The 24,755-nt window shown below is 49.1% G+C and overlaps 2 protein-coding genes across 6 annotated transcripts in view; one reads left to right on the top strand and one right to left on the bottom strand.

The window, feature by feature from the left end:
- AKT3 (AKT serine/threonine kinase 3) overlaps window positions 1-8,942 on the top strand; it is a 361,197-nt gene extending 352,255 nt beyond the window's left edge. Inside the window, exon 14 of one of the 2 annotated variants that reach the window (XM_025361843.1) lies at window positions 3,376-8,942. In XM_025361843.1, coding sequence (XP_025217628.1) covers window positions 3,376-3,461 — 86 coding nt within the window. In that variant the 3' untranslated portion in view covers window positions 3,462-8,942. The remainder of the gene's footprint in view (window positions 1-3,375) is intronic. The other variant, XM_025361849.1, reaches the window with a different exon arrangement.
- Window positions 8,576-24,755, bottom strand: part of SDCCAG8 (serologically defined colon cancer antigen 8) — a 246,914-nt gene continuing 230,734 nt past the window's right edge. For 2 of the 4 annotated variants that reach the window (XM_025361809.1, XM_025361815.1), the window contains exons 17-18: window positions 19,536-19,662; window positions 8,576-8,910 (exon numbers count right to left, since the gene is read on the bottom strand). In XM_025361809.1, coding sequence (XP_025217594.1) covers window positions 8,881-8,910; window positions 19,536-19,662 — 157 coding nt within the window. In that variant the 3' untranslated portion in view covers window positions 8,576-8,880. The remainder of the gene's footprint in view (window positions 8,911-19,535; window positions 19,663-24,755) is intronic. The other 2 variants (XM_025361824.1, XM_025361831.1) reach the window with 1 other exon arrangement.

The following is a 24,755-nucleotide window of genomic DNA, read 5'->3' as shown; positions in this document are numbered from 1 at the left end:
CCAGGAGGCGGAAGCTGCAGTGAGCTGAGATCACAACCCTGCCCTCCAGTCTGGGCAACAGTGCAAGACTCTGTGTTTAAAGAAAAGTCTGGCTTTTGTGGGTGTCAGAAATGGGGTGTGGTCCTGCCCTGCCCCTGGGCCCCGGACAGTATGGCAGCGAGAGCCCAGCAGTGTCATCTGTGTCTGACAGGGCACCCCACAGTTGAGGGGTGGGGAGGGCGCTGTGGACTTCCTGTGTTTTTCCCGATCCAGGCCTCTGTAGAAAGGAAAGTCGGATGACAGAGCTCAGCAGAGTGTGCCCAGGCAAAGACCAGCATCGACGCATCTGCAGGCTCCTCTGTTCAGCAGCCGCTCCTGCTGTCTGTGTGTGTGGCTCAGCACCGCGCAGCGCTCCGCACTGGGGGCCACGGGGCCCTGGGCCTCCTGTCTTAGGGGAGCGGCCTCGATGGCGCTGACCTGCAGCCTCTGGGTTGTTCTAGGGCAAAGGGGCGGTGTTTTTAGTTTGACAGTTCCTGGATCCATCCTAGATTCCCTTAAGGGGCAGATAAAAATGAGAATCAGTGAAACCTTAAAACGGTGATTACATTGAACATCACCTTTTTCTTGCTGCTTTGAATAGTTTAATTGGTAAGAAACCATTGCAGCTCCCTAACTGCTAACACACAGAGGTTTCGTTGGTCCAAGTCCAGGGTAGCACCGTCGTTAGCAGTTGTCTTCCCACTTGCCACCTTGCTTGTAGAAAACAGAGTACAGTTACTGTTCAGAACACATCAGCAGTTAGAAAGGCAAATGTCCCATTTTCTACAAACAGCTGCAGTGGCATGCCAGATTGTCCTCACTGGCATTAATAATGGAACAGATTTGGGAATGTGTCATCTTTCGTTATTGCCATTGATGGTCCTCTGCCTTCCCCTTACAGAAAAAGAGGGTTTCTTTGAGATCTGGTCACTTTTACTGCCATATAATGACGTTTGTTAAATGTTCTAAGAAAATCAGGCAACTGATGTTCCTCATGTAGAGTTGATCATGGTCTTCTTTTTCCAGACAAGTGTTTTTGAAAAACATAGTTCATGCTCATTATCATCACTATTCCCTATGCACAGCCTCTCACAGCAGGAACTAACTTGTGTACATTGACAGGCTCCGACTCAGAGTCAGCTGCCACTTCCTCCAGCTCCCCTCCCACCATCCTGCCCAGGCTCTCAACTCTTTTAGGGCCATGATCAGATGTTCACACCTCATTGTTACCAAGCCTGCCAACAGAAAAGGGCTGGAATGATGGAGGGGGATCATTGGCTTTAAAGAATATCAAGGATTGGAGCCCTCAGGGATATCTGTGAAATTTCCTAGATTCAGAATTGCGAGGAATGTGTTACTGAAGTGAGAGTGAAGGCTGTCTCTCAATTCTTAGCTGACACCCAGCAAGAGTCCCTCCTCTTCCAAAAGAGTGTCCAGCACCTGCCCCTGTGGAGCGTCTGGCTAACCTGGATGCTGAACCTCGCCAGGCTAGAGTGAGTCCTGGTCATGGCCCCAGGAGCCCAGGCAGGGAGCCCAGGCAGCTCTCCTGCCCTTCCTGGCTGAGCAGGACAAGCACCAGGCTCCCCACTGCTGTCCAGAGCCAGCTGCATGTTTGCTGTGCAGAAACACTGAGCAAAATAAAGCTGTTGGTGAGGAAAATTGTTTATTTGAAATGTGATTGGCACATGTCAGAATCTGAACATGAAGGTTTTAGCTGCCTGTATTCTCTAGAGAGTGTTTATACTCTGTGGCTCAACCACGGATACACCATCATTCCCAGCTCCTTCCATTTCTACTGTAGCTGAAAAAACTGCTGAAGGTATTTGATCTAAAAGATGCATGTGACTTTCTTGGTACAAATATTGGAACCAATAACTTTATAAGGAGGTAGAGATTTCCCCAAACCTCAATACCTTCTAGCAATGCCGACTGCAGTTCCAGTGGTCTATTTGCTGAAGGAGAGAGGGCCTCCGAGTTCAGTGTCTTCCACAGAGCAGGGAGCCCCAAATCTTACCTAATGCAAGGATATCTTCTGATACATTAGAGGTCAAACATTTGGGCTAATGCCAGCTTGAATCCCATTTCTTAGAATCTTCTGCATTAAGAATGGGATACAGAAAAGAAAAACAGACAAGAATGGAAGTGTTTATTCTTCAGACAAAGGCCGAGCATCCTCCTCTTCAGGGTGACAGAGTCAGAGCCTCAGTGCAGTGGGATCTGGCCTATATGCTTTCTTTGTTTACACCCACGTCCAGCTGATGCTCCCTGGAGAGGTTAGAATATTTTTTTAAAAATTGATAATGTACTTCCTATATGGGTTTGAGGAAACTGAATTATTTTGCTTGAAGAGAAAAGGGTTGAGTATTGGAAAGATTCACTGATTTCCATTGCAGGACAGCATATAATTAAGCTTAGAGGAGAGCACGGGGGATTTAAAGTGGAGCACCTCCCCCAGGAGACTGTGAGTCCAGGGGGTCCTTGGGAACTTTGTTCAGAGTTCTGCGGTCCATGGGCCTGATGGGTGCTCAGCCCAGAGCGGATGTGTGGGAGTGCATGTTGACTGAGTGGCTGACCGTGTGGCCACATATCAGGAAGAGCTTCCGACAGCACAGGACTGTCATCACAGGACACTTAGGAGAAGAGGGTGCTGATCATCTGTGATCTTTGAAATAGAGAAAACCAGGAAAGCTGAGAGGAGGAACACTGTGATTGTAAGCGGCCTGTTTTGATGCCTTTCAAGTCTCTTCGGTTGTTTCCTGATGAGCCAGGCCTCAGACGTTGACATCCTTCCCTCTTTTTCTTTCACTTAGCCCCTTCATGCTAAAGTTTTCACATAGGGAAATTGGGAAAGGTGAGTTAAGCCAGATGTTAGATGTTGAATAACATTTCATAGGAAGCTTTATTTTACAATTGCACTGAAAGCCTCACACAGAAAAAATACAAGCACTTGAAGACATTTGATGATGGATTCTGTACAGACTTTGGATGCTGTGGGTTTCACTGACTTGCAATTTTGATATATGTGGTTACATGAAACGAAAGGTTACTGAAGACTGCTCCTTCTTAAACACTTCTGTTTTCTTCAATACCATTGTTTTCACTGTTTCATTGAGTTGAGTCTTGAAATTTTGATGTCTTAGAGATAATTCTACAGTATTATTTCTTCATAGACTATGTATTTATGAAAATCAGATGATTTTGGAAGTATAAGCACTGTATAGCTTATCGATAAACACAAGTTTATAGGAGCTATTGCCTCTGTTCATCTTTCCTATGTTCAGAGTTTACAAAACATAGACCAGAGATAATGTTGCAAAAAATAAATGTAAAATTAAAATAGCTGTTTCCTGCCCACAGATGATGAGGATGGTATGGACTGCATGGACAATGAGAGGCGGCCGCATTTCCCTCAGTTTTCCTACTCTGCAAGTGGACGAGAATAAGTCTCTTTCATTCTGCTACTTCACTGTCATCTTCAATTTATTACTGAAAATGATTCCTGGACATCACCAGTCCTAGCTCTTACACATAGCAGGGGCACCTTCCGACATCCCAGACCAGCCAAGGGTCTTCACCCCTCGCCACCTTTCACCCTCATGAAAACACACATACACGCAAATACACTCCAGTTTTTGTTTTTGCATGAAATTGTATCTCAGTCTAAGGTCTCATGCTGTTGCTGCTACTGTCTTACTATTATAGCAACTTTCAGAAGTAATTTTCCAGCCTTTGGAAGTCATGAGCCCACCATTGTTCATTTGTGCACCAATTGTCATCTTTTGATCTTTGAGTTTTTCCCTCAGTCAAGGCTAAATGAGATACACTGATTCTAGGTACATTTTTTAACTTTCTAGAAGAGAAAATCTAATAGACTAAGAAGATATAGTTTATCAATTCAGAACAAGCAATTGTGGAAGGGTGGTGGCGTGCATATGTAAAGCACATCAGATCCATGCGTGAAGTAGGTGTATATCACTAAGCTGTGGCTGGAATTGATTAGGAAGCATTTGGTAGAAGGACTGAACAACTGTTGGGATATATAGATATATATATATATATTTTTAAATTCCTGGTGGATACTGTAGAAGAAGCCCATATCACATGTGGATGTCGAGACTCCCGGGCAATCATGAGCCAGTGAACACTGTTCTACCAAGAAATGAAGGCACATGCACAGCCAAGGTCACTTACAGGGTCTTATGAAACAGTTTGCGCCAGAGAGCATCTTTCCCCCGTGCTTGGAAACCTTTTTTCCTTCTTGACATTTATCACCTCTGATGGCTGAAGAATGTAGACAGGTATAATGATGATACTGCTTTTCACCAAAATTTGTACACCAAGGTAAACAGGTGTTTGCCTTATTTAATTTTTTACTTTCAGTTCTACGTGAATTAGCTTTTTCTCAGATGTTAAAACTTTGAATGTCCTTTTATGATTTTGTTTATATTGCAGTAGTATTTATTTTTTAGTGATGAGAATTGTATGTCATGTCAGCAAACGCAGCTCCAACCTATATAAAATAGACTTACTGCAGTTTCTTTTGACCCATGTGCAAGGATTGTACACGCTGATGAGAATCATGCACTTTTTCTCCTCTGTTAAAAAACGATAAGGCTCTGAAATGGAATATATTGGTTAGAATTTGGCTTTGGGAGAAGAGATGCTGTCATTTAACCCCTTGGTACTGAAAATGAGAAAATCCCCAACTATCCATGCCAAGGGGTTAACGAAACAAATAGCTGTTGACGTTTGCTCATTGAAGAATTGAAACATTATGATGACCTGGCAACAAAAAGTAATGAAGAAAATTGAGACCTGAGTGATGATAAGAAATGATCTTTACATGGCAAAATGAACACATCTTGAGGATTTAGGAAGTGGGCAGTGAAGGCTAAGAACCTGGTGTGTTTCTTGGGATCATGGTACATTTATCACTGAATTAAGCCATCAGGGAAAAAACAACAAAAAAAGAGAACACCTCCAGCTTTTCGTTTTCTGTATATACTCATGTCCCCAGATTCCAACATTTCTCACTGAAAGGGGGCATGTATGCAAACCTCATCTTTCTCCTTCATTAATGATGATCTTCAGATTAAACCCTTTGGTGCTAGGAGCTGACAATTTCCAAAGCAGCCTATGAAGTCCTAGGGGCTGGGGCCATTCTTGCGGCAAGCAGACGGCCGCCCACTCCGTGGAGTGACCATGGAAATGGATTTTAGTCAAACTCTCTGACAGCTCCCAAATGGAAGACGACAGCGTGATGCAGTATTATGATTGCGTTGTATGAAAGAGCAAGTGACTTTCTAAGTAGGATGAATCATATTCATATGCAGATGTCTTAGCCTCTTGACGCTGGAAGTGTGGATTTATAGCTATGAAACCACTGCTGGCAGTGGGTGGGCCACTGGGACTGACGGGGGTTAAAGGGCATTTTACTAAGGCAGCTAAGACATATTCAGACATCAATGTTATCCTTATTTTTCATATTTCTACCTGAGTGAAGTTCATCCTTAGTATTGAGTAGGAAGTTACAGTAAATGGTCGTTCATTCTTACTTACACACAGTTAATTTTTTTTTCACTTGGAATTATGTTGAATGTTTCATTTTGACAAAAAAGTAGACTAGAAGGTATGTTCTTTAAGTTGTCTTGCATCCATTATAGAAGAAAGAAACAGGTGAGAGGAGGAGCAGAAAGCTGAGACTGGCTGATGTTCAGAGCACTCACTCCTCTGGAGGGAAAGCATGGCGCCGTACACTAAGCACATAGCTTTGTGTTGTTTTGGTTGTTTCCCCCAGATCTTAAAGTGATTCCCGTGACCTTGGCCAAGGACACTTCCTAAAGTGTAATGACTGGCACTGACATTGCCCCAGTCGGGCCACTCCTCACACTGGCTCTCAGTCCCCAGCCACGCCTGGGGCTCAGTCACTTCCATTCCAGCCTCTGAGACTCCACTGGGGTCACACAAGGTGTCTTCTTGGCTTTGATTTTGAGAATCCCCTATTTTCACTTCCAGATCTGTCAGCTGCCATGGAGGAATGATAGAAAACCAGAAATGTGTGTACAGGGAGATTTCTAAAACTTCCCTTGTGTCGCCCATAGTTGTAGTTTTGGGTTCTGGCAGGTGGAACACCCTGAAACCTGGAATCATTCTATGAGAATACAGTTCATACTTCGCAGACTCCAGCCCATACTAACTGTCATGAAGCTTGACTTCTTGTCATAATGCAGCCATCTTGGAGGAAATTGGCCATTTCTGCTTGGATTGTTGGCAGGGTCACGCTCAGCTTTGCTTTCTACACTAATTACATAGCATTATTCAAGTATTGTTTTCCATTTCCCATCCCTGATTTCCAGCTTCTTCAAGCTGACTGTTCTTGCAGGGGCCACTTGCTTCTCCTAGAGGACAAAAGTAAGGGCCTTCCTTACTAACTGCAGGGTCTCTATATTACACCTCAACGTACACACTTTGCTGCTACTGTTTGTACTGTCCACAGTAGAATTTCCTCATCTTGCTCCTGGTAGTGCATTACAGGCAAGCATGAAATGTAAAGTATTTATTTAAATAAAAAGAAAACCTCTAAATTGGTAATTGAATTACCTCCCTGTAGCTTTATAGTTTGTGACATTTCTTGACCTTGCTAGTTCTTTCATTAGATCTGTGCAAGATCTAGTCATCTGGTTAAGGATTTTAAGCAGATGCAACTATAAACCCAAGAAACTGTATTACTCTTACTGTTGGTCATACTAAAACTGTCTATTTCCTTAAGTATATGGCCCACGAGGATGTGAAATAACTAGGAGAAACTGTTTTTGTACACTGTACATCCTTAGTATTTTTACACGTATATGATAGGGATGAACATGATTTTCCTTCGTGCAGACAGCTTAAATAAAGCACTATGTCAATCTGCTACTTCTCTGTTTATTGTTGTTGGATGTGGTTCTATAATCCCCCCAAATTAAATCTTCTTTAATGAAAACAGATTTTTAATAGCCCCAGCTGGTATTAACCTACCTTGTATAAAATGTGACAGGAAAATATACAAATTCCCTGTAGCTCCAACACACATAGGGGGTCATTTTTACTTCAGTGGAATGGTAGTAGTGCGGTTACGCAAACTTTGATGAAGGGCTGCTTCCGAGGGGAGACGCTGACTCTCAGCACTGGATTTAGGATGGATGTTCTGTGAAGCCAGGGATGGAGGAGGTCTCAGACCTTGGAGACATTCAGACCCTCATCATCTATACAACACATGGTTTGGACCCAGAATCTGAAGGAATGTAGCTTGTCATTAATGTCTTCCTGATAATGTACTGCTCTGCATACTTCCTTTCTTAGAGTGTATTTCTAACATGTCATGGCAAATTAACAAACTTCGACACGGGTGATGTAGATGGGTAGGACGGCTGGACTGCAGTCTGACTTCACGTTGAATCATTCTGGATGGGGCCTTTTTCTGATTTTACCTCATAAAGCTACTATTATAGAAACTTGGCTTTGCTCCTGTGATGAAGCCAGACAGAGGAATGGCTTTTGGGACCAGAGTGAGTCAAGCGCGTATGTGTACGTCACACAGCCAAATTTGAGAGCATTCTCACATGTGCTCTTCTCTCAAAACCACTGGGGTTGACAGATCCAGGAGGCTAAAATAAAGTGACCTCTATAATTCTTTAAAGGTGCTATTTTTAGAATATTGTATAATTTATTCACAGTATATCTAAAACAGAATTAAGGACAATTAAAATATCTTATGTGACAGCCTTTATGTCTAGCACATTTGATGAAAAACTTCTGAATCTGAATAGAAGTTCTACTGTTCCAGGCTTGAGCCTTTTACACGCTCAAGAGATTCGAATGGTCTGTGTGTGTAGATCATGCCACCGCCTCCAAAGCCTAGTCCACACCACTTCTGAGAGGCAAGGCTGAGCGTGTGGTGACATCCGCTCTGTGTTGAGATGGGGATGAGGATGACGGCTCGCTGGCCAAGCAGGGTAGCCGAAGGTCAGGGACCTGTCCCAACTGCAGCCTTGCCTTTAGTGTTTGTCATTCTCAGATACAACACAGTATGTCCAGTGTCCATTTTTATTACTTTAAAGCATTTGAGGGCTTAACTGTGTATAGTAGAAATACTATTTTAGACAAATAATTATCTGTGTACAGATATTTGATATACTCTAAGTAAATTTTCTAATTTCACTAAGTACGTTTTTAGGCTCCTCTCAAATACTGCATATTGAAGAAAAAAATCTGACACCACCGAGCCAAAGATGCTTTTTTGTCTGTTTTCGTTGTTTAACAGAATGGAAAGAGTAATGCATAGTGCTTCCTGGTGTCTCCTGATTGATTGATTGTACACAAATTAGGACAATAAATAAAATGGAGTCTGATGGGACATTGATTAAAGGTGAAGGATGATATATAGATCATGAAAAGAAAAATGAATGGCAGGAAAAAAAAGTTTGGTCCTTAATATACTTTGGCCTAGTTAAAATATGTGCCTTTTTGGTGTGTTTTGTTCATCACTACAAGATAAAAAGGAAACATTACAACTCAAGTCTTTAAAAAGTTCATTTATTGAAAATCATATGTATAACCTAGCATACGAATGAGCAGATTGAAACACGTAACTTCAAGCCATTTCTGAAAACATACACCAGGAGCTCTGCTCATCTGGAGTCAGACTCCAGCTCCAGCCCGGCTGCGTGCAGGGATGGCGCACGTGCTGAGGAGGACCAGCCCCTGCAGGCTGAGGCGGTGTCACCCGGGGAAGGTCGTGGTGCGTTGTGGCATATTCAGTCTAAATCAGATGAATGTAAATATCTCTTTGTAAATCATTTATTTCACTCTGTTCCATCCAGGTCAGCAATCAGATTGTGGCATGCTGGGTAACTGGAAAAAATAATAAAAAGTAAGTTTCAATAGCTCATGTTCTTCAATGTGATTTGTCTTCTCATTTGCTGGTTTAGTCACCTTTTATGATGAAAACTGTTGGAGAAAAAAAACCTGTTGCTAAAAATGTGGAAATTATATGAAAAGTTTGTGCCTCATCTTGTCCACATCAAAGCCCTTGTCACATACGAAATAAGGTTAACTGGTTTAATGGGTTAAATTTGAAAACAACCTAGACTACAGACACTCGTGCCTCTTAAATAAGGACAGGCTGGTGTTAGGACATGGCCAGAGAGCCATCTCTTCTCCTCTCCAGGAAAGGACACATTGATTTGTGCCAGAATCTGTTTACTGAAAATTTTTCAGACCTTACAGCAGGTAATTCTAGAAGAAAAACAGGGTGTAGGCCAAGTGCCCCTAAGAAATTCCTCCTGAAACAAAACAAGCTGAAACATCTCCAGATTTATAGCTGCAAATGATTTATTGTAACATATAAAAAGTATTTTCACATGGAAACCTCGAACCTCCCATGTGTTGGAAGAGGGGACTGGGTGTACTGAGGTCTCTTAGTTTTACACAGATACAAATGTTCCGAAGCTGCTTCATGCGAATTGGGTTGGGGGAGAATCGCAAGTTCAGAAAGTATTGAATACTGTTCCTGGCCTCTGCTGCCATGGCTGCCCAAATTAGTTTAAACTACATCAGGAACTAGAGTCAGAAGCCACTGGAAATGGTTCTGTTCCACACAACATGGCTGGAGTTTCTGCTCTGCACTGTGTGGGAAGGTGACTGGGCCACAGTCCTCGCCCTCTGGAGTGTAAAGTCCAGGGAAAGCCAAGACGGTGTTTTCCAAATCCCGGTTTCCGCATCAGTTACACTGGCACACACTGCAGGGCCAGGCGCCCAATCTGGTCCCTCCGTAGTTAGGAACCATCTGCCAAAAAGAGAAGTGGGCCTGCCCCTCCCCAGTGAGGATTTTCCAAGCTAGACTCCAAGGGAGGACTCTGTCAACCTACTTTAAGCCGTCATTATGTGGGGATTTCCAAGACAGGACAATGAGTGAAACCGAATCTGCATTCAAGAGAAATATATGAACATCAGCCCGTTGCCTTTTACAAGAAATGAGAGAAAGTAATGTTTCCATTTCAAGTAGATTTCCCAGTGTGTGAGAGGCCCTGAGGACAGCTTTTTCTTGAACAGGTCTGTGAGTAGTGGGGGGGTCTCAGCAGGGTAGTTAGAGTAGCTGGGGGGCCTGGCCTCGGGCTGAATGCAGGTGGGGCTCTGGCAGGAGGCCTCACTCCTCCTGGTAAACCTGCCATCCGATGCGCACAGCCCTCGCAGCCTGTGGAGCCAGGTGGACTATTTCCTGGGCCCACAGGGTGCCTTGTTCTCCAGGCCCTTTCTGAGTGGCCCATGGGGAGTCCACCCCGTGCGCTGTGCCCTAGAGCCCTGCCATTGCAGAGGGGACTCCCTTCTATCCTCAGTGCGATGCGATACAGCAGAGACTGCCACCAATGCAATCTGATCGTCAGACACATGGTTTGCACCAAGCTGACCTGCCTTCCAGGCCAGCGGATCGAACTGACCCAGCACAGTCCTGCTAAATGACTGGTTTGAATGGCCCTCCACCCCTGCTCCATGGACTGGCCACATAGGGCAGGTGGCCTGGTGGCCTCGCTCTTGACACAGTGGCTTCCTAACCTTAGAAATGCTAGGATGACTCTGAATACAAAAAGGGTAAGCATAAATCCCAACAGATAACACTTCAAAAGAAAAACAGCCCAACTCTCAGTTGAGCACAGTGGCTTACACCTGTAATCCCAGCGCTTTGGGAGGCTGAGGCAATAGGATCGCTTGAGTCCAGGAGTTGGAGACCAGCCTGGGCAACAGAGCAAGACCTCATCTCTACAGAAAAATTGTAAAAATTAGCCACGTGTGGTGGTGCACACCTGTAGTCCCAGGGACTCAAAAGGCTGATGCAGGAGGATTGCTGTAGCCCAGAATTCAAGGCTGCAGTGAGCTATGATCGTGCCACCGCACTGCAGCCTGGGTGACAAAGCGTGACCGTTTCTCTTAAAAAAAAAAAATGAAAAAAAGAATTGAATTTTGTGTAGAAAACACACACCCCCACACACAATACAGAATAGGCGTGAAAACCTGAAATAAAAGTAAAACGTGTTATGGAATTTTCTGATAAGCTCCAGGAAACAGGCAATTCTCATGGTGAGTCTACATAATGCCTATGGGCTCCCAGGCCACCTAGCAATTTGTCAGTATCGGAGCTGTTCGCTGCTGGCACTCAGGTGACCTCCTCATTCCGTGGGCCTGCACGGGAGTGACACAGATGTGTGGGCCTCACCAGGAACTAATAGAAGTCAGCCTGATTCCTTCCTGCGGCAGACCGGCCGTGACCGTCTGCATGGGCTTTGAATTTCATGCGGCTCAGGTGAGAAGCTCTCTACCCATCCCCACTTTCAAACTCACCGTCCGCTGCGCAAGCCCCCGTGCCTGCAGCCGTGCCTGGCCCATGGAGAGCGTTCAGTCAGCACTGGGGGGCTGGATAATCTATCCTAGGAGCTCACCGTTTTGTTGCCTCCGTTTGCTGACTCTTCGGTACCACACACTTCTCTGACCCTGCAGCATGTCCCGAGACAGAAGTCGTAGTTACTGCCCACATCTGGCTTATCTGCCGTTAGGGATATCCATGATGCTTATTTCCAGAAGGTCCTGTCATCAGCACCGCAGTGGCCGTGGTCTTGCTGTCCAGGAAAGCAGCGCGTGCGTATGCCAGCGGGACGTGAGCCCTCAGCCAGTGTCTCCCATCCTTCTGTCCCTTCCATTTGTCATCATGGCCCTGCTGTGGCCCTCCTGTGGCTGCCCCGCAGCACACTGGCCACGGCTCCCCTGCCGTGCTGTCCACAGGTGGCGGAAATGCACCCCCAGCTGCAGGCACACAGCTGCTAACCCATTTTCTTTGTTCTCGTTTTAGTCTTCTCTCCACAAACCCTGCCTCGTTCATTTCTGAAGTTTGTTAAGTTCTGAGTGTAAGAAATGAGTTGCTCTGGGTGACCTGAACTGTTCCCCGGGCAACCATGCTGTGGGGTCCAGCCAGCCTTTTCTGCTGCTTTGTTCCCAAGCCAGCCAGAGAGGCCAGAAGTGGCAGCCCGGGGAGATGGTGGCACCCCTCGCCCCTGCTCACGGGAGACCTGCCCGGGCTTCCCACTTCATTCTCTCTGTGGGTGGCTCTAGCCAGCCCTTCTGAAGGTAACATCCCCTCCCCCCCACTATCTGCTCTGTCACTGGCGTGCTGCCTCTGTTTGGCCAAGTCAAAACATGGTCCTGGTTCCTTGTGTGTCTGGCAATAAAGCATCCATTTGTAACTGGAGAGGGCAGACCCCTCCCCCATCTCCATCTGGGGCATTTCAAAGCTGGCCCTGAGTTGACAGAGCTCCAGGGCAGCCCCTGCCTCGCTTGGTGGCTCGCCTCCCGCCTCCGCCTCGTGTTCTGGGCGCCAGAGCTAGGGCTCGGCAGCTGTTCCAGCCAGGCCCGGCTCCACCCGCACCCGCTCGGGTACCTGCCCCCATCCACACATCCTGTGGCCTGAGAAGAAGTTCATTTCCCTGCCCAGCCACTTCCCAATTCCATTCACTTCATTTCTCTGAGCCTTATTTTTCTATGTACAAAATGGTTATTTATCTCAAATGGCCCTTTCAAGCCCACAATGATCTCAGCACTAATCCTGCTGGTTTCATAACCATCCGTGCTGGGCTCTGGGTGATATCAGGCACTTCCTTTTAAAGGGAAGCTGGTTCTTTTTTCTTTTTCTCTGCCAGAAATCAAGTGACATGGAAGCTAACACATGTCTCTGAAGCGACGCAGAGCTGAGATTCGAACCCAGGCAGTTTGACCTCAAAGTCCAGACTCCCATGCAGGACTCTCCTGCTTGCTCTAGCAGATGAGGGGGAGCCAGTTTGATATCTACGGAATTAACCTGCCAAATTGGGCAGGAAACCTGGATGAAATAAGCCACGTGAGCTCTGGCTTGCCACCAGTGCAGTGAGGAGGTGTCCTCAGCATGCTGGGCGGAACGTTGTGGAAGCACAGCCTTCGAGCAGGACCGCCCACCTGTTAGAAGGGAGTATTCCTCTACAGAGCTGAGGGGCGGTCGGCCACCTTCAGGCCCCTGCGGCCCTGCTGTCCCCAGCACAGTGACTGAGGTTCTCGCTGAGGGCCTCATCCCCTCCAGGTCAGGCCTGTCCAGGAACCTTGTTCTGTCAGCTGCAGAGCAGGGCAGAAGCTCATGGTTAAAGCCATCCCAGGGCAGCGGCCACTCTTCCCTCCTGGCTGCCCAGCTGGGCCTCTGACAACAGCAGCCACAAGGCAGTCAGAGTTCAAAGCCCTCCTTCCCTTCCACTGCAGGCCTTGGCTTTGCTGCTTCTGGGCTCCGAGAAAGGAACGGGGCCGTAGAAACCAGAGAAATGGTAAGGAAGCCACAGAGAAGGCCGCCTTGCAGACACGAAGTGGGACTTTCCATAAGACAGCATCTCTAGCTGGGCTTGAGGGGGAGAGGGAGGCCCCAGCACACAGGAGGCTGGGGTGGAGGTCCTGGCTCTGAGGTGCCGCCTCGCCTCCCCAGGGCGCACCCAAGCCCAAGGGTTCCTTCCTAACCATGGGGTCTGAGTTTGTCATCTTCCAGCTTTCTCAAGTCCCCTGAGTCATCAGAACTTCCTCTCCACACAGGCAGGTCTGTGTTTTATATGAACCATGTTTCCATGGTAAATAGATTTTAAGAATTCCCAAAGGACAGACAGTGTCACCAACAGCAGAGAGTGGAGCCTCTGGCTGCCTCATGTTTGAAAGTGTTAAAAATAAAGACAACACTGACATTTGGGGTTGTAATGTGACGGAATTACAGTCTTTTAAAGGCAAGAACCACTGATCTACACTACATGTAATATTCAGTGTTTTGTTCACTTGTCTAATTGGATTAAAATATTTAGCTCCCTTTAAAATCTTGATTGTGAATTTATATTGCAAAATGTAATGTCTGACTCAGGAAGCAATAAGTAGAGCAAATGTATCTGAAGGAATATAAAATTCAATGCACTTTTCTCCCATGATTCTCATTCTGAAAGTACTCACTCTTGGACAAAGTGAACTGCTAACGGAAGAGCAAGTCTGGCTAAAATGAAGCCCTGCGCGCTTTTCAATATTAGACACAGGGTGCTCAGTCAAAAAAACACGAAGTTTGACTCTCTGCTGCTGGAGGTGTTTGGGGAAGTTTCGCCGAAGGTCGCGAGATGCTCATGTTAGACACGCAGCACCCGGGGCCTCGTGTCATTCTTTAAACACACTCAGGCAGCAGGGAGTTAATGACATTTTAGCTGCATATGTTCAAGTTTATTTAAAAAAATATGCAAGTCACTTTGGTTGACAGTGTCTTGTACACAGTTTTGAAAGAATCAGGGCAAACTTTAACAGAGTCAGTTTTTATTTGAAAAATATTTTCTGGGAATGTATCAGTGTTTATTTTTGAGACTGACAATTCGGGTGAAAATCAGGATAAAAACAAAAAAACAACAATTTGGTTGAAATCAAATTGTTTGTTTTCATCTATTTAGAATTCTTTCCAAAAAATCTTGGTTCAGGAGGAGGCTTTTTAATTTATTTTATTCAGTGTATTTGCTGTTCTATTCAAGCACCATCTGTCTTACAGGTAGCTAACTTTGTGGTAGCTCCTAAGTCAGCTGGGCGAGGCCCCCAGGGCTCCTAGAAGGACCACAGTAAATTAGGTGACACCTCCAAGGCCTAACATGGGCAGCCTGCAGCAGCTCTGCCTTGCAGGCAGGCCTCCCCAGCAGGGAGTGTTGGTCCCCTAGAGCTGTCACTTTTCTAGAGCCTCCCTTCTCCCTTTGCTTGCAGTCGCAATGGGCCTTTCCTCCTTCATCATCTTCTGTGTCTCTGCGTCCCCTGCTTGTTTTCGGCTCTCTTCTATGAGTCCTTTGGTATAATGAGATAATGTCGATGATCTTGAATATAATCACATATGGCTGCTGGATCCATGCACAAGTTTAAATCAAATTAGAAAGTAAATTCACTGCCAAGAATGCTTAAAAGTCATAGGGCCAACTGATTAACCACTGACAAGTCAGTTTCCGACTCTGTTTTCTAAACTGTAAGTGATTCATATGAGGGGACTAAAAGGGAATCACTCCCCAGACTGAACACTGCAGACAGAACCAAACAGCCTACTTAGGATACGACGGCCATCAGAAAATGCAAGTCAGCTGAGACCGTATTCATTACCAAATAAGCACGCAGACACAGAAAATCAGCTTGATGGTTGAGACCATCCTCTAAGTGGACAGATAATTTCTGTTTTCCCCTCTCCCAGATGCCATTCTCCCCAAGACTCCTATTTCCTCACCAGCCGGCTCCAACCTTCCTAGCCAGATGTTAGAGCCCCCAGGCGCTAGGTTGCAGACCCCTGACCCTGCTCCAAGCTGTCAGGCCCTGCCCAAACTCCCCCAGGACCCACTGACCTCACCCCGAATCCCCTCCCTCCCGGCCCCCACCAAGGTTTCAGCCTCCCCCAGCCAGGGCCGCCTCTCAACAAGAGGTGAGAGTGTGACTACCCAGTTTCAAACAAAACACAGGCCAGAGTGTGTCTCTGGAGGCCCTGACCCTCTCGCAATAGAGTGCGGGGAACTGCGTCTAGGCAAAGCTGGCCAAATGCTTCAATGTCTGTTCTCCACAAGGAGAAGAGCGAGCCATTTCATGACATTTAAAAGCCATTTTCTTGAAGTTGTTTCCCCCGGGTGAGGCAGGAGATCAATGATGCCATTATTTGTAGTCACCCAAAACTAAGAACAAGCCAAGAGGCCGGGCACAGTGGCTTACGCCTGTAATGCCAGCACTTTGGGAGGCAAAGGTGGGCAGATCACCTGAGGTCAGGAGTTCGAGACCAGCCTGGCCAACATGGAGAAACCCAGTATTTACTAAAAACACAAAATTAGCCTGGTGTGGTGGTGGGCGCCTGTAATCCCAGCTACTTGAGAGGATGAGGCAGGAGAATCGCTTGAACCCAGGAGGCGGAGGTTGCAGTGAGCCAAGACCATGCCATTGCACTCCAGCCTGGGTGACAAGAACAAAACTCATCTCAAAAGAAACACAGCCGGGCACAGTGGCTCACACCTGTAATCCCAGCACTTTAAAAGGAGGCTGAGGTGGGCGGATCATCTGAGGTCAGGAGTTCGAGACCAGTCTGGCCAACACGGTGAAACTGTTTCTACTAAAAATACCAAAAAATTAGCTGGGCATGGTGGTGGGTGCCTGTAAACCCAACTACTTGGGAGCCTGAGGCAGGAGAATCACTTGAACCTGGGAGGCAGAGGTTGTAGTGAGCAGAGATAGCACCACTGTACTCCAGTCCAGTCTAGGTGACGGAGCGAGACTCCTTCTCAAAAAACAAAACAAAGCACAAGCCAAGCCATGAGCCGAGAGCGGTAGCCAGTGGCCTGAGCCCTGCCCACCGCAGACGGCCCCGGGGAGGGGAGCGGGAAGGGTGGCAGGTCTCGTGGCCAAAAGCATCCATGTGGCAGCTACCACTACCAGGGGCTCCCTCTGCCAGCCATGTCGTTTTGAGTGTTTCAGAATTCAAGCAGAAACAAGTTAGAATAATGAAGCCTGCTAACAGGCTAGATACTTGCTGTGGGAGGCCACAGGCCAGCCTGAGCCCCACCACCAGGGGCAGCAGGGCTCAGGACCCAGGACAGGGAGTGAAGGAAAGGGATGGACTTTGCTTTGGAACCGCTGCCCGACCCATTCTCTTCTGGGTATTAAGTGGACAGAGATGTTTAGAGTTAGACATGCAAAATTAAGTTAAGCTTAACTCATCCAGGCTGAGAAAATGGAAGCCTTTAGTTAAACCATCTCTAACCCGGACATGAGGACAGCTGTAACCTCAGCTGCCCAGGATCTGGACCTGCAGGCCACTCCAGGAACACAGACAGGCTGGCTGAGCACTCCAGAGCCCGCAGGCGGCACGTCCTCCAAAATACCTGCTTGAACCTACAGCAGCCTCGCTTCCATCACGGCTCAGCAGAAGCCTAACTCACAAGCTGGTTCCGTGACAAAAAGGCATTGCAGGGGCTGAAGCCCACTGACAGCCCCTACCTAGAGGTGAAGGCCAGGCTCAGCCAGAAAAAGCGGGCTCTGGGTTTAGATATTCCGCAGAGCGCTTCCAAACCTGGATCCCTGCCTCCTCTCTGACCACTAGTATTTGCAACTGAAAGCCAACATTCCCTCTACCAAATTTCTTTTGTCATGTTCATATTAAAATAACTCCAAGTGTAATATTTGAATCTGAAAGGCCGCTTTAGAGATGAGCCAGATGGGCCAGTATCAGATAGCACAGGATGGGCAAATCATTGCTGTTGCTTCAGGCAAAAGAAGAAAGACCTGCTAGTTTTTCTGAGGATTTTTTGAGGTTCGAGGTTTTTTTAATGCATTTTGTGAAAATTTTGCAAGTCACTTGGCATAACCAGATTTTTAAAGCCCTGGAAGAGGCTTCTAAGCATCGGTGATCCATGTTAAGATCTAAGTGTGCTGTAAAGCAGGCAGATGGGGAGTTAAAAGGCAAAGCCCACGTTCTCCTGACCTAGTCCAGAGCCCAAAGGAAGCTGCCGTGTGCTTCAGCTTCCATGGAAGACTCCCCACAACCTGAGGTTTGACCGAGCTCTTGGCTTTAGAGGCCAAAGATTCACGCATGCCAGGAGTCACGGTCCCTCCCTCCTATGTGGCAAGAGCCTAGTCACCTGCCAGGAGACCTAGTGGCCCCAGTGGCCCTGACCTTTGGCTGGCCAGGCCTAAAGCAGATGCCGCTGGGGCCCTCCCTGGGGACCTGCCCACAGGGCTGGGTTCTGAGCTGGGTCTGGTGGAGGATGAGGGGGTCATCCTGAAAGCAGAGGACAGGGGAGTGGCGCTGGTCCTACGGCTGCTGCTCTGCAGGCCTCTGCCTTCCCTGAACCTCTCCCAGGACCCTCTGAAGATGAGGGAGAAAGGAAACACCCTCACAGGTCCAGCCTGTGTGCCCCAGGGCCTGTGGGGCATCCCGCCTGCACTCAGCACACCCATAGCCCGTGAAGCCAGGTGTGCACCATGCCCACTGTGCAGAGAAACTGAGGCTGGAAAAAGGCTTAAGTTACTTGTCCGAGGCAGGGGTGGGGGCTTCAGCACAGTGACACAGACTGGAATAATTCTCTGTTCTTTCCAGCTCCAAACACTTCGAAGGTTTTCAAAATGTAGTGTCCTCCAGAATCACCCCACCAGCTTGGCGAAATTCGGGTTCCAGGACCCTGCCGTGGAGCGCGCCAGGTGAGGCCTCGCCTCCTAGCTTAGCAGTGGCAGTGCGGCTGTGGCTAGGACTTTGAGCGGCCTGCTCCCCCCAGGGTCCCGGTGAGCAGTCCCAGAAGCATGGGGACACAGAGGCGTTTCCACCTCCAGGCCTTAGCTCCCTGGCGCCTGGCTGTGCTCATTTACTGCCTGTGAACACATGTTTTGCAGAGGGATTTTGGGCTGAGTGGGAAAAGTCAGTACTTACAGGTCATTTTGTAAGGAGAATGAGACTCCTCTTCGTTTCCATTTCCAGATGCATTTTTCCTATTCATCACTCCAAGCGTGTACTGCCTGAAGTCCCCAGGGCACTCACAGAGCACCTGGGTGCAATCCTAATGAAAGCCGGAGGCCTTGGTCAGCCCAGGACCGCCTCATTATCCTAACAAACTGCTTGATGGGGCAAAATGCACAGCCTCTCTAACAGGCAGAGAAGCGATTTAGAAAACAAGAGGTTTCAGACCGCGTTCAAAACTCACCGGACACTTTCCTTCCTCCCTTTTCCCTGCTGGTGGTCCTGGATCTCACCTGAATGGGGAAAGCCTGGGCTGTGGAGTCAGGCTCAGGTTCCATTTGTGGTGTCCCTACCTACCAGCTGTAATGCTTGTCTGGGCCTTGGTTTCCCTATCTAAAACATGGAGACAATAATGTCAGCACCGCCGGCTTGTTCAAGGGTAAAGGGAATTAATGCATGCTGTGTGACACTGCCGGGTGCTCTGCAAACACTCCAGATAGTAGCCCAGTAATCAGCTAATTTAGGACAAGATGCCTGCATTCCATTCAAGACGACTTTGCTAATTGAGAACACCTCTTTCCTCAACCAATTCAAACCATACACGACCTTCAGAGGCAGCTCAAGGCCACCCTCCTCCAAAAAGCCGGTTCTGCCGGCCACGGCCGTCCTCCCGCTTCTCCCTGCTCTCGCACCCTCCGCAGCCTGCACGGCGCAGCTTGGCACTTGGTGTGGTTCGTTCATTCGCGGGCCTGGGTCTGTTCACCTGCACGGACTTTAACCCCCTCACCAGGACGAGCGCATGGCTCCGCTTCTCTGGGTCCTGCACTGCCCAGCACAGTCGTCAGGACCTCCCTCCCAGCTTACTGCTAACCGATGTGATCCGTGGGAAAGCCGGCCTGTTGAGCTGCATAAAAGACCCACCTGTAGACTCCCGCGTGTTCTTGGGTGGGCTGAGCCCGCCCAAGGACTCCCACCTGCGCCGCGTTCTGCACAGTACCTGGGTCCGCAGCCGGTCCACCTCTTCCGACAGGCTCTGCCTCTCCAGGAGAAGCTGGTTCTGCTTGTTGAGGAGCTGCACCAGCTGCTGGGCTGTGGCCTGGCTGTGCTTATCCAGCTGCCTTAGCCTGAAGAAAAATCCACCGCAGAATTAAAGAGGGATAACGTCAGCCTTTCAACAGGCCCAGGGGCTGTGTATCTGAGGGAAGCTCCTGCTAGGGAACCATAAGCAGGACGCCTAAGGTGACCCTGAGGTGCCAGGCTCTGGCTAGCAGTGGGCCCTTGGTACGCACTGTGTGAAGGTAACATTCTAGCAAATGTGCGTGGGAACTGGGAGCCATCTCAGTACACTATCAATTAGAAAACACGCAGATAAGTGGGGTAACTAGAAGAAAAAAGGAAACTTTGAACTAACAAGTACAGGTCAAAGATGAGGGCCCAATTGCCGCCATTGTTCAGCTGGAAAGGTCTCTGGCAGGCTGGGCGGACGGCCGCCCCGGCTGGGGACGTGGGTGAGGGCCGTGGAAACACTGAAGTAAGGGTTTTCCATTATTAATCACTCAGTCAATCACGAGCTCCGGCATCGCTGACCAGATGTCTTTAAAGATCCTAAATTTGTCATTCTGCTGATGGGCGCTCCTCTCCAGACTTGCTAATTCACTCAGACCATTATCCTCATCTGTCCACAGTCGGCTTCCTACAGCCAGCAGCACACTCACTCACGGAACTGTTGGCTTTGGATTAAATTGGGAATTGAACGACTACCCAGGAGTGCTCTGGAAAGCAGCGAGATGTGTGGCCTGCCTCGCGTCCTCACCCGCCAAAAGCACCAGCAGCCACGTTAACTCGGAGTCGCACAAGGAAAAGGCCATTAAAGCTCAAGGTGCATTTCAAACTCCAGGCCAATGAGCCGAAGACCTCGTGGGCCGTTCTGCGGACACCGGCCTCTGGCTGCCCTCAGTTCGGCTTCTCCTGGGGCTCCGAGCACAACTAAACATTGACGCGGCCACATGTTTGGGCCTTGGGGTTGGGATAGGTTCCTTCACAGAAAAGGCCGCACATGCGGGCACAGGAACCACTGCCCTCTGGGAAACCCGGCGATGGTGGCACCTTCCTCCCGCGCAGCGCTGCTCGGCCCACGCCCTCCCATTTCCCCACGGCTACTCCCGCCCTGCCCCACCGCCCTACTCAGCCTCCGCTGGGCTGGGCTGGGCTGGAGGCTTTGGTCAAGGGGCCCGAGCCCCCAGCCCTGGCCCTTCCCCAGAACGCACCGTGACTCCCCGCTTTCAGCCATACCCAGCGTTGTCCGGTCTGTGGGGCGCCCTACCTGTGCCGGGGAGGCGGGGGCGGCAGTCTAAGCCCCAGCCCGGGCAGAGCCGGCACTGCGCATGCTCCCAGGAAGCCCCGCCCCCGGGCTGGGCGCCTCCGAGTGGCCACGCCCACAACCCGCACCACCGCCGCCCCTCCCTACCCCGCCAAGGGCCTCCTGCTGCCCGCAGGTTCTGGGGAAAGTGTAAGGACTCAGGGACGCCCTGGCGCCACTTTCAAGCCTGGGCAACAGCCTAGCCCTGCCCTGCCTCCAGGATCAGGCTGGCCTCAACAGAACAGCAAAGATCTTCCATCCAAGTAGGAGTGTTTCCCTGTGTGTGTGACATACATACATGGTGATGCTCCAACACCCTACCCCATCCCACCCCATCCTACCCCATCCCATCCCATCCCACCTCATCCCATCCCATCCCACCTCATCCTACCCCATCCTTCCCTCTGATCTTGGAGGAAAAGTAGGTTTCCTTCTGGCGTTACCTAAGGCCATAGCTGCTTTGGGAAGCCTCATCCGCCCCTACCCGTCCCCATCACGCTGGGGCTGAGGCAGCCTTTCCTGGGAGCTACTCTCAAAGCCACCGCACTGGAGCAGATCACAGAAGCTCTCCTGCATGGCCCCGGGCGCCCGGGCTGTCCTTAGCAGCGAGTGGCCGGGAGAGAGGAGGACGTCCCGGGCCAGCGGGCTGGGGAACCTGCCTAGGCTGACCCTCTGACACAGGCAGGCGGCCACGATTCATCTGAGCACCTGCCCTGCTCTAGGGCCCAGGAGTGGGTCCCGTTGAAGAGACGAGATGGTAACAGCTCTTCTCCTTGAGAAGCAGACAATCCGATGCTTCTGTATTTAAATCAGCAGGTGAAAAGCATCATTAGCCCTTGAGCTCTAGAACCCTAAGGTGGCTTTTCCCCTCCAATGAAGGCCTACCTGTGGAGAGAGCCACTGGCTAAGAGCAACTGAGGTGGTAGCCCCGTGGCTTCCTGCTTGCTTGAAAATAATGGAACAGAAACGTGACAAATGACACCACGACATGACTGCATAGCAAGAAGGTGCCGCGAGCAGCCATTGTCCATGTGGTCCCTTGCCCTGTGCTAGGATCAAATGGGATGATGGTCCTTTGGACTAATGGGTTCGGTATGTGGTTTTGAACTCCTGAAAAGGGATGGCAGCCCATCCAGGGCAATGGGCAGGGCCAGAGCCGCTCTCACAGCATAAACGCCGGGCATGGCAGGCCACCCTGGCTCCACCTTCAGCGACGGGGGTTCTAGGCCGGTTCCGGCCTAGACCTTCCTCCTGTGGAGCCCTCAGAACCTGGAGGAGGCTTAGTCCAGAGTGCTTTGCAACCTGGGGCCCTGGGAAAGCTATAGAGATTACTGGGGTGGGAAGGAGGAAGGAGACACCACCCAGACCCGCTGAATCAAGTGCCTGGGTGTGAGCCCCGCAGGACAGCAGGGGACCAGCTGACCAGGTTTCCACAGAAGCACCCCTGCTGTGAGGAGTGAGATCCCTGAGGAGGGACAGCCTTCCCTTCACAGCTAAGAGCTGAGGATGGATTCCCATTGACTCCATTTTTAAACCAACTTGAAGACTCCCTATATTACAAATACTGGGAAAAGAGATTTTCTTTTCTTTTTTTTTTTTTTTTTTTTTGGAGACAGAGGTGTGCTCTTGTTGCCCACGCTGGAGTACAATGGCGCGATCTCGGCTTACTGCAACCTCCTCCTGGGTTCAAGCAATTCCCCTGTCTCAGTGTCCCCAGTAGCTGAGACTACAGAAATCCACCACCACGCTCAGCTAATTTTGTATTTTTAGTAGAGATGGGGTTTCTTCATGTTGGTCAGGCTGGTCTTGAACTCCCCCGCCTCGGCCTCCCAAAGTGCTGGGATTACAGGCGTGAGCCACCGCACCCGGCCTGAGACTTTTTTTTTTTTTTTTTTTAATGGAGTCTCACTCTGTCACTCAGGCTGGGGTACAGTGGCTCGATCTTGGCTCACTGCAACCTATGCGGCCCTGGTTCAAGCGATTCTTCTGCCTCAGTCTCCCAAGTAGCTGGGATTATGGGCTCCTGCCACCGTGCCCAGCTAATTTTTGTATTTTTAGTAGAGACGGGGTTTCACCATCTTGGCCAGGCTGGTCTTGAACTCCTGACCTTGTGCTCCACCCACCTCAGCCTCCCTGAGTGCTGGGATTAAAGGTGTGAGCCACCACACCCGGGGGAGATTTTTTTAAAGTTGTTTATTTTTGGAAGAGCCTCCAACCCTGCACAAACCAGCCTACCCCTCTGTTAATGGATGTCTCATTGCCGTCATTCAGAAGAGATTGCTTGGGGTGTCCTAGACACTTAGGCTCTCTTTTCTTTTCTATGGTGGTTACTGCTCTCTCATATTCGTGGTCCTGAGTTCACCTCTTCATCCACCCACAGTTTCAAATAGCACCTCTGATGACTGCTAACACCTACTGAGCCCCTGGGCTCACTGCGCCACAATTACCTATGTAAATTTAATTGATTAATCAATAAACTACCTATTAAATTCAATAATTATCTTAATTAAAAGTTCACTACAGTCCTGGGAGGTACATGCTAGTATCATCCCCATTTTACAGATGAGAAAACAAGCTGAGATGTTGATTAACTTGCACAAAGTCACACAAGTAATCGGTAGAGCTTGGAGTCAAATCCAGCCAGTGCCCAGGTGTCCTTAACCATTGTTAATGGTGGTTAACTCACTTAATTCACTAAATGAACCAACCCTTGGTAAACACCTTGTTTTGTTTTGTTTTGAGATGGAGTCTGGCTCTGTCACCCAGGCTGGAGTGCAGTGGCATAATTTTGACTCACTGCAACATCTGCCTCCCGGGTTCAAGCAATTCTCCTGCCTCAGTCTCCCAAGTAGCTGGGACAACAGGTGCATGCCACCACACCCGTCTAATTTTTATATTTTTAGTAGGGACGGGGGTTTCACTATGTTGGCCAGGCTGGTCTCGAACTCCTGACCTCATGATCCGCCCACTTCTGCCTCCCAAAGTGCTGGGATGGCAGGCATGAGCCACCGCACCCAGCCAACACCTCTTAAGGGTCAAGTACTAATTTAGGTCCTGGGAGTCCATCAAGAATGACAAATGCTCCCGGCTCTCAGATGGTTCCTGGCCAATGGAGGAGACTCACTTGTAAAAAAACATGCTCAACTCAAACAGGACACTGAGGCATGAAGAGAAATGGCCAATATTGCAGATGAGAAGCCTGGGAGGGCTTGCGCCTGCTTAGACGTGGCTCATCATCATCATATGCTGAGCATTTACTATGTCGGGCACTGGACTTACTGTTTGGCATTCACAATTCCATGAGGCAGGAACGAATTATTATGCCACTTTAAGGATGAGGAAACAGAGGCACAGGCAACACGAATTATTCATTCAAAGTCACTCAGCGGGCAAGCTGGGATGGGAAAGGATGAGTGGGTGCTGTTCTGGCCAGGGCCAGGGGCGGGGCCTTCCCACGTGGGGCCGGCAGTGCAAAGGCCACTGCCTATCTGGAAACTGCAAGCTGTGCAGTGTGGCTGGACCAGAGGCTGCAGGCTGCTCAGAGGGAGGTGACGCTGGACTCTGTAGCCAAAAAAACAAGTATGGACTTCGTCCTGCAGGCAATGGCAGTGCCATTTACCAGACAGAGGATGGCAGGAGGGACCGGCCTGGAGTAGAAGAGAAGTTCTGGGGTCAGGGCGAGTCCGAGGTACCTGTGGAACACGCTCCCACCAGGCAGTTATGCAGCTTGGGGCTTAGGAAGGGCCGAGCTGGAGCTCTAGCGGAGTGGGCCAAACCTGCTGGGAGGCGAGGCCATGAACGTGGGGGCAAGATTTGCCTGGGAAGGGTTGGCACAGATTGTCAGTGTGGGGAGTTTGT

The sequence above is a fragment of the Theropithecus gelada genome, chromosome 1 (genome assembly GCF_003255815.1).
Source record: "Theropithecus gelada isolate Dixy chromosome 1, Tgel_1.0, whole genome shotgun sequence".
Lineage (NCBI taxonomy): Eukaryota > Metazoa > Chordata > Mammalia > Primates > Cercopithecidae > Theropithecus > Theropithecus gelada.
Note: the sequence above shows the minus strand (reverse complement) of the source record. Positions and strands in the feature narration are given on the sequence as shown.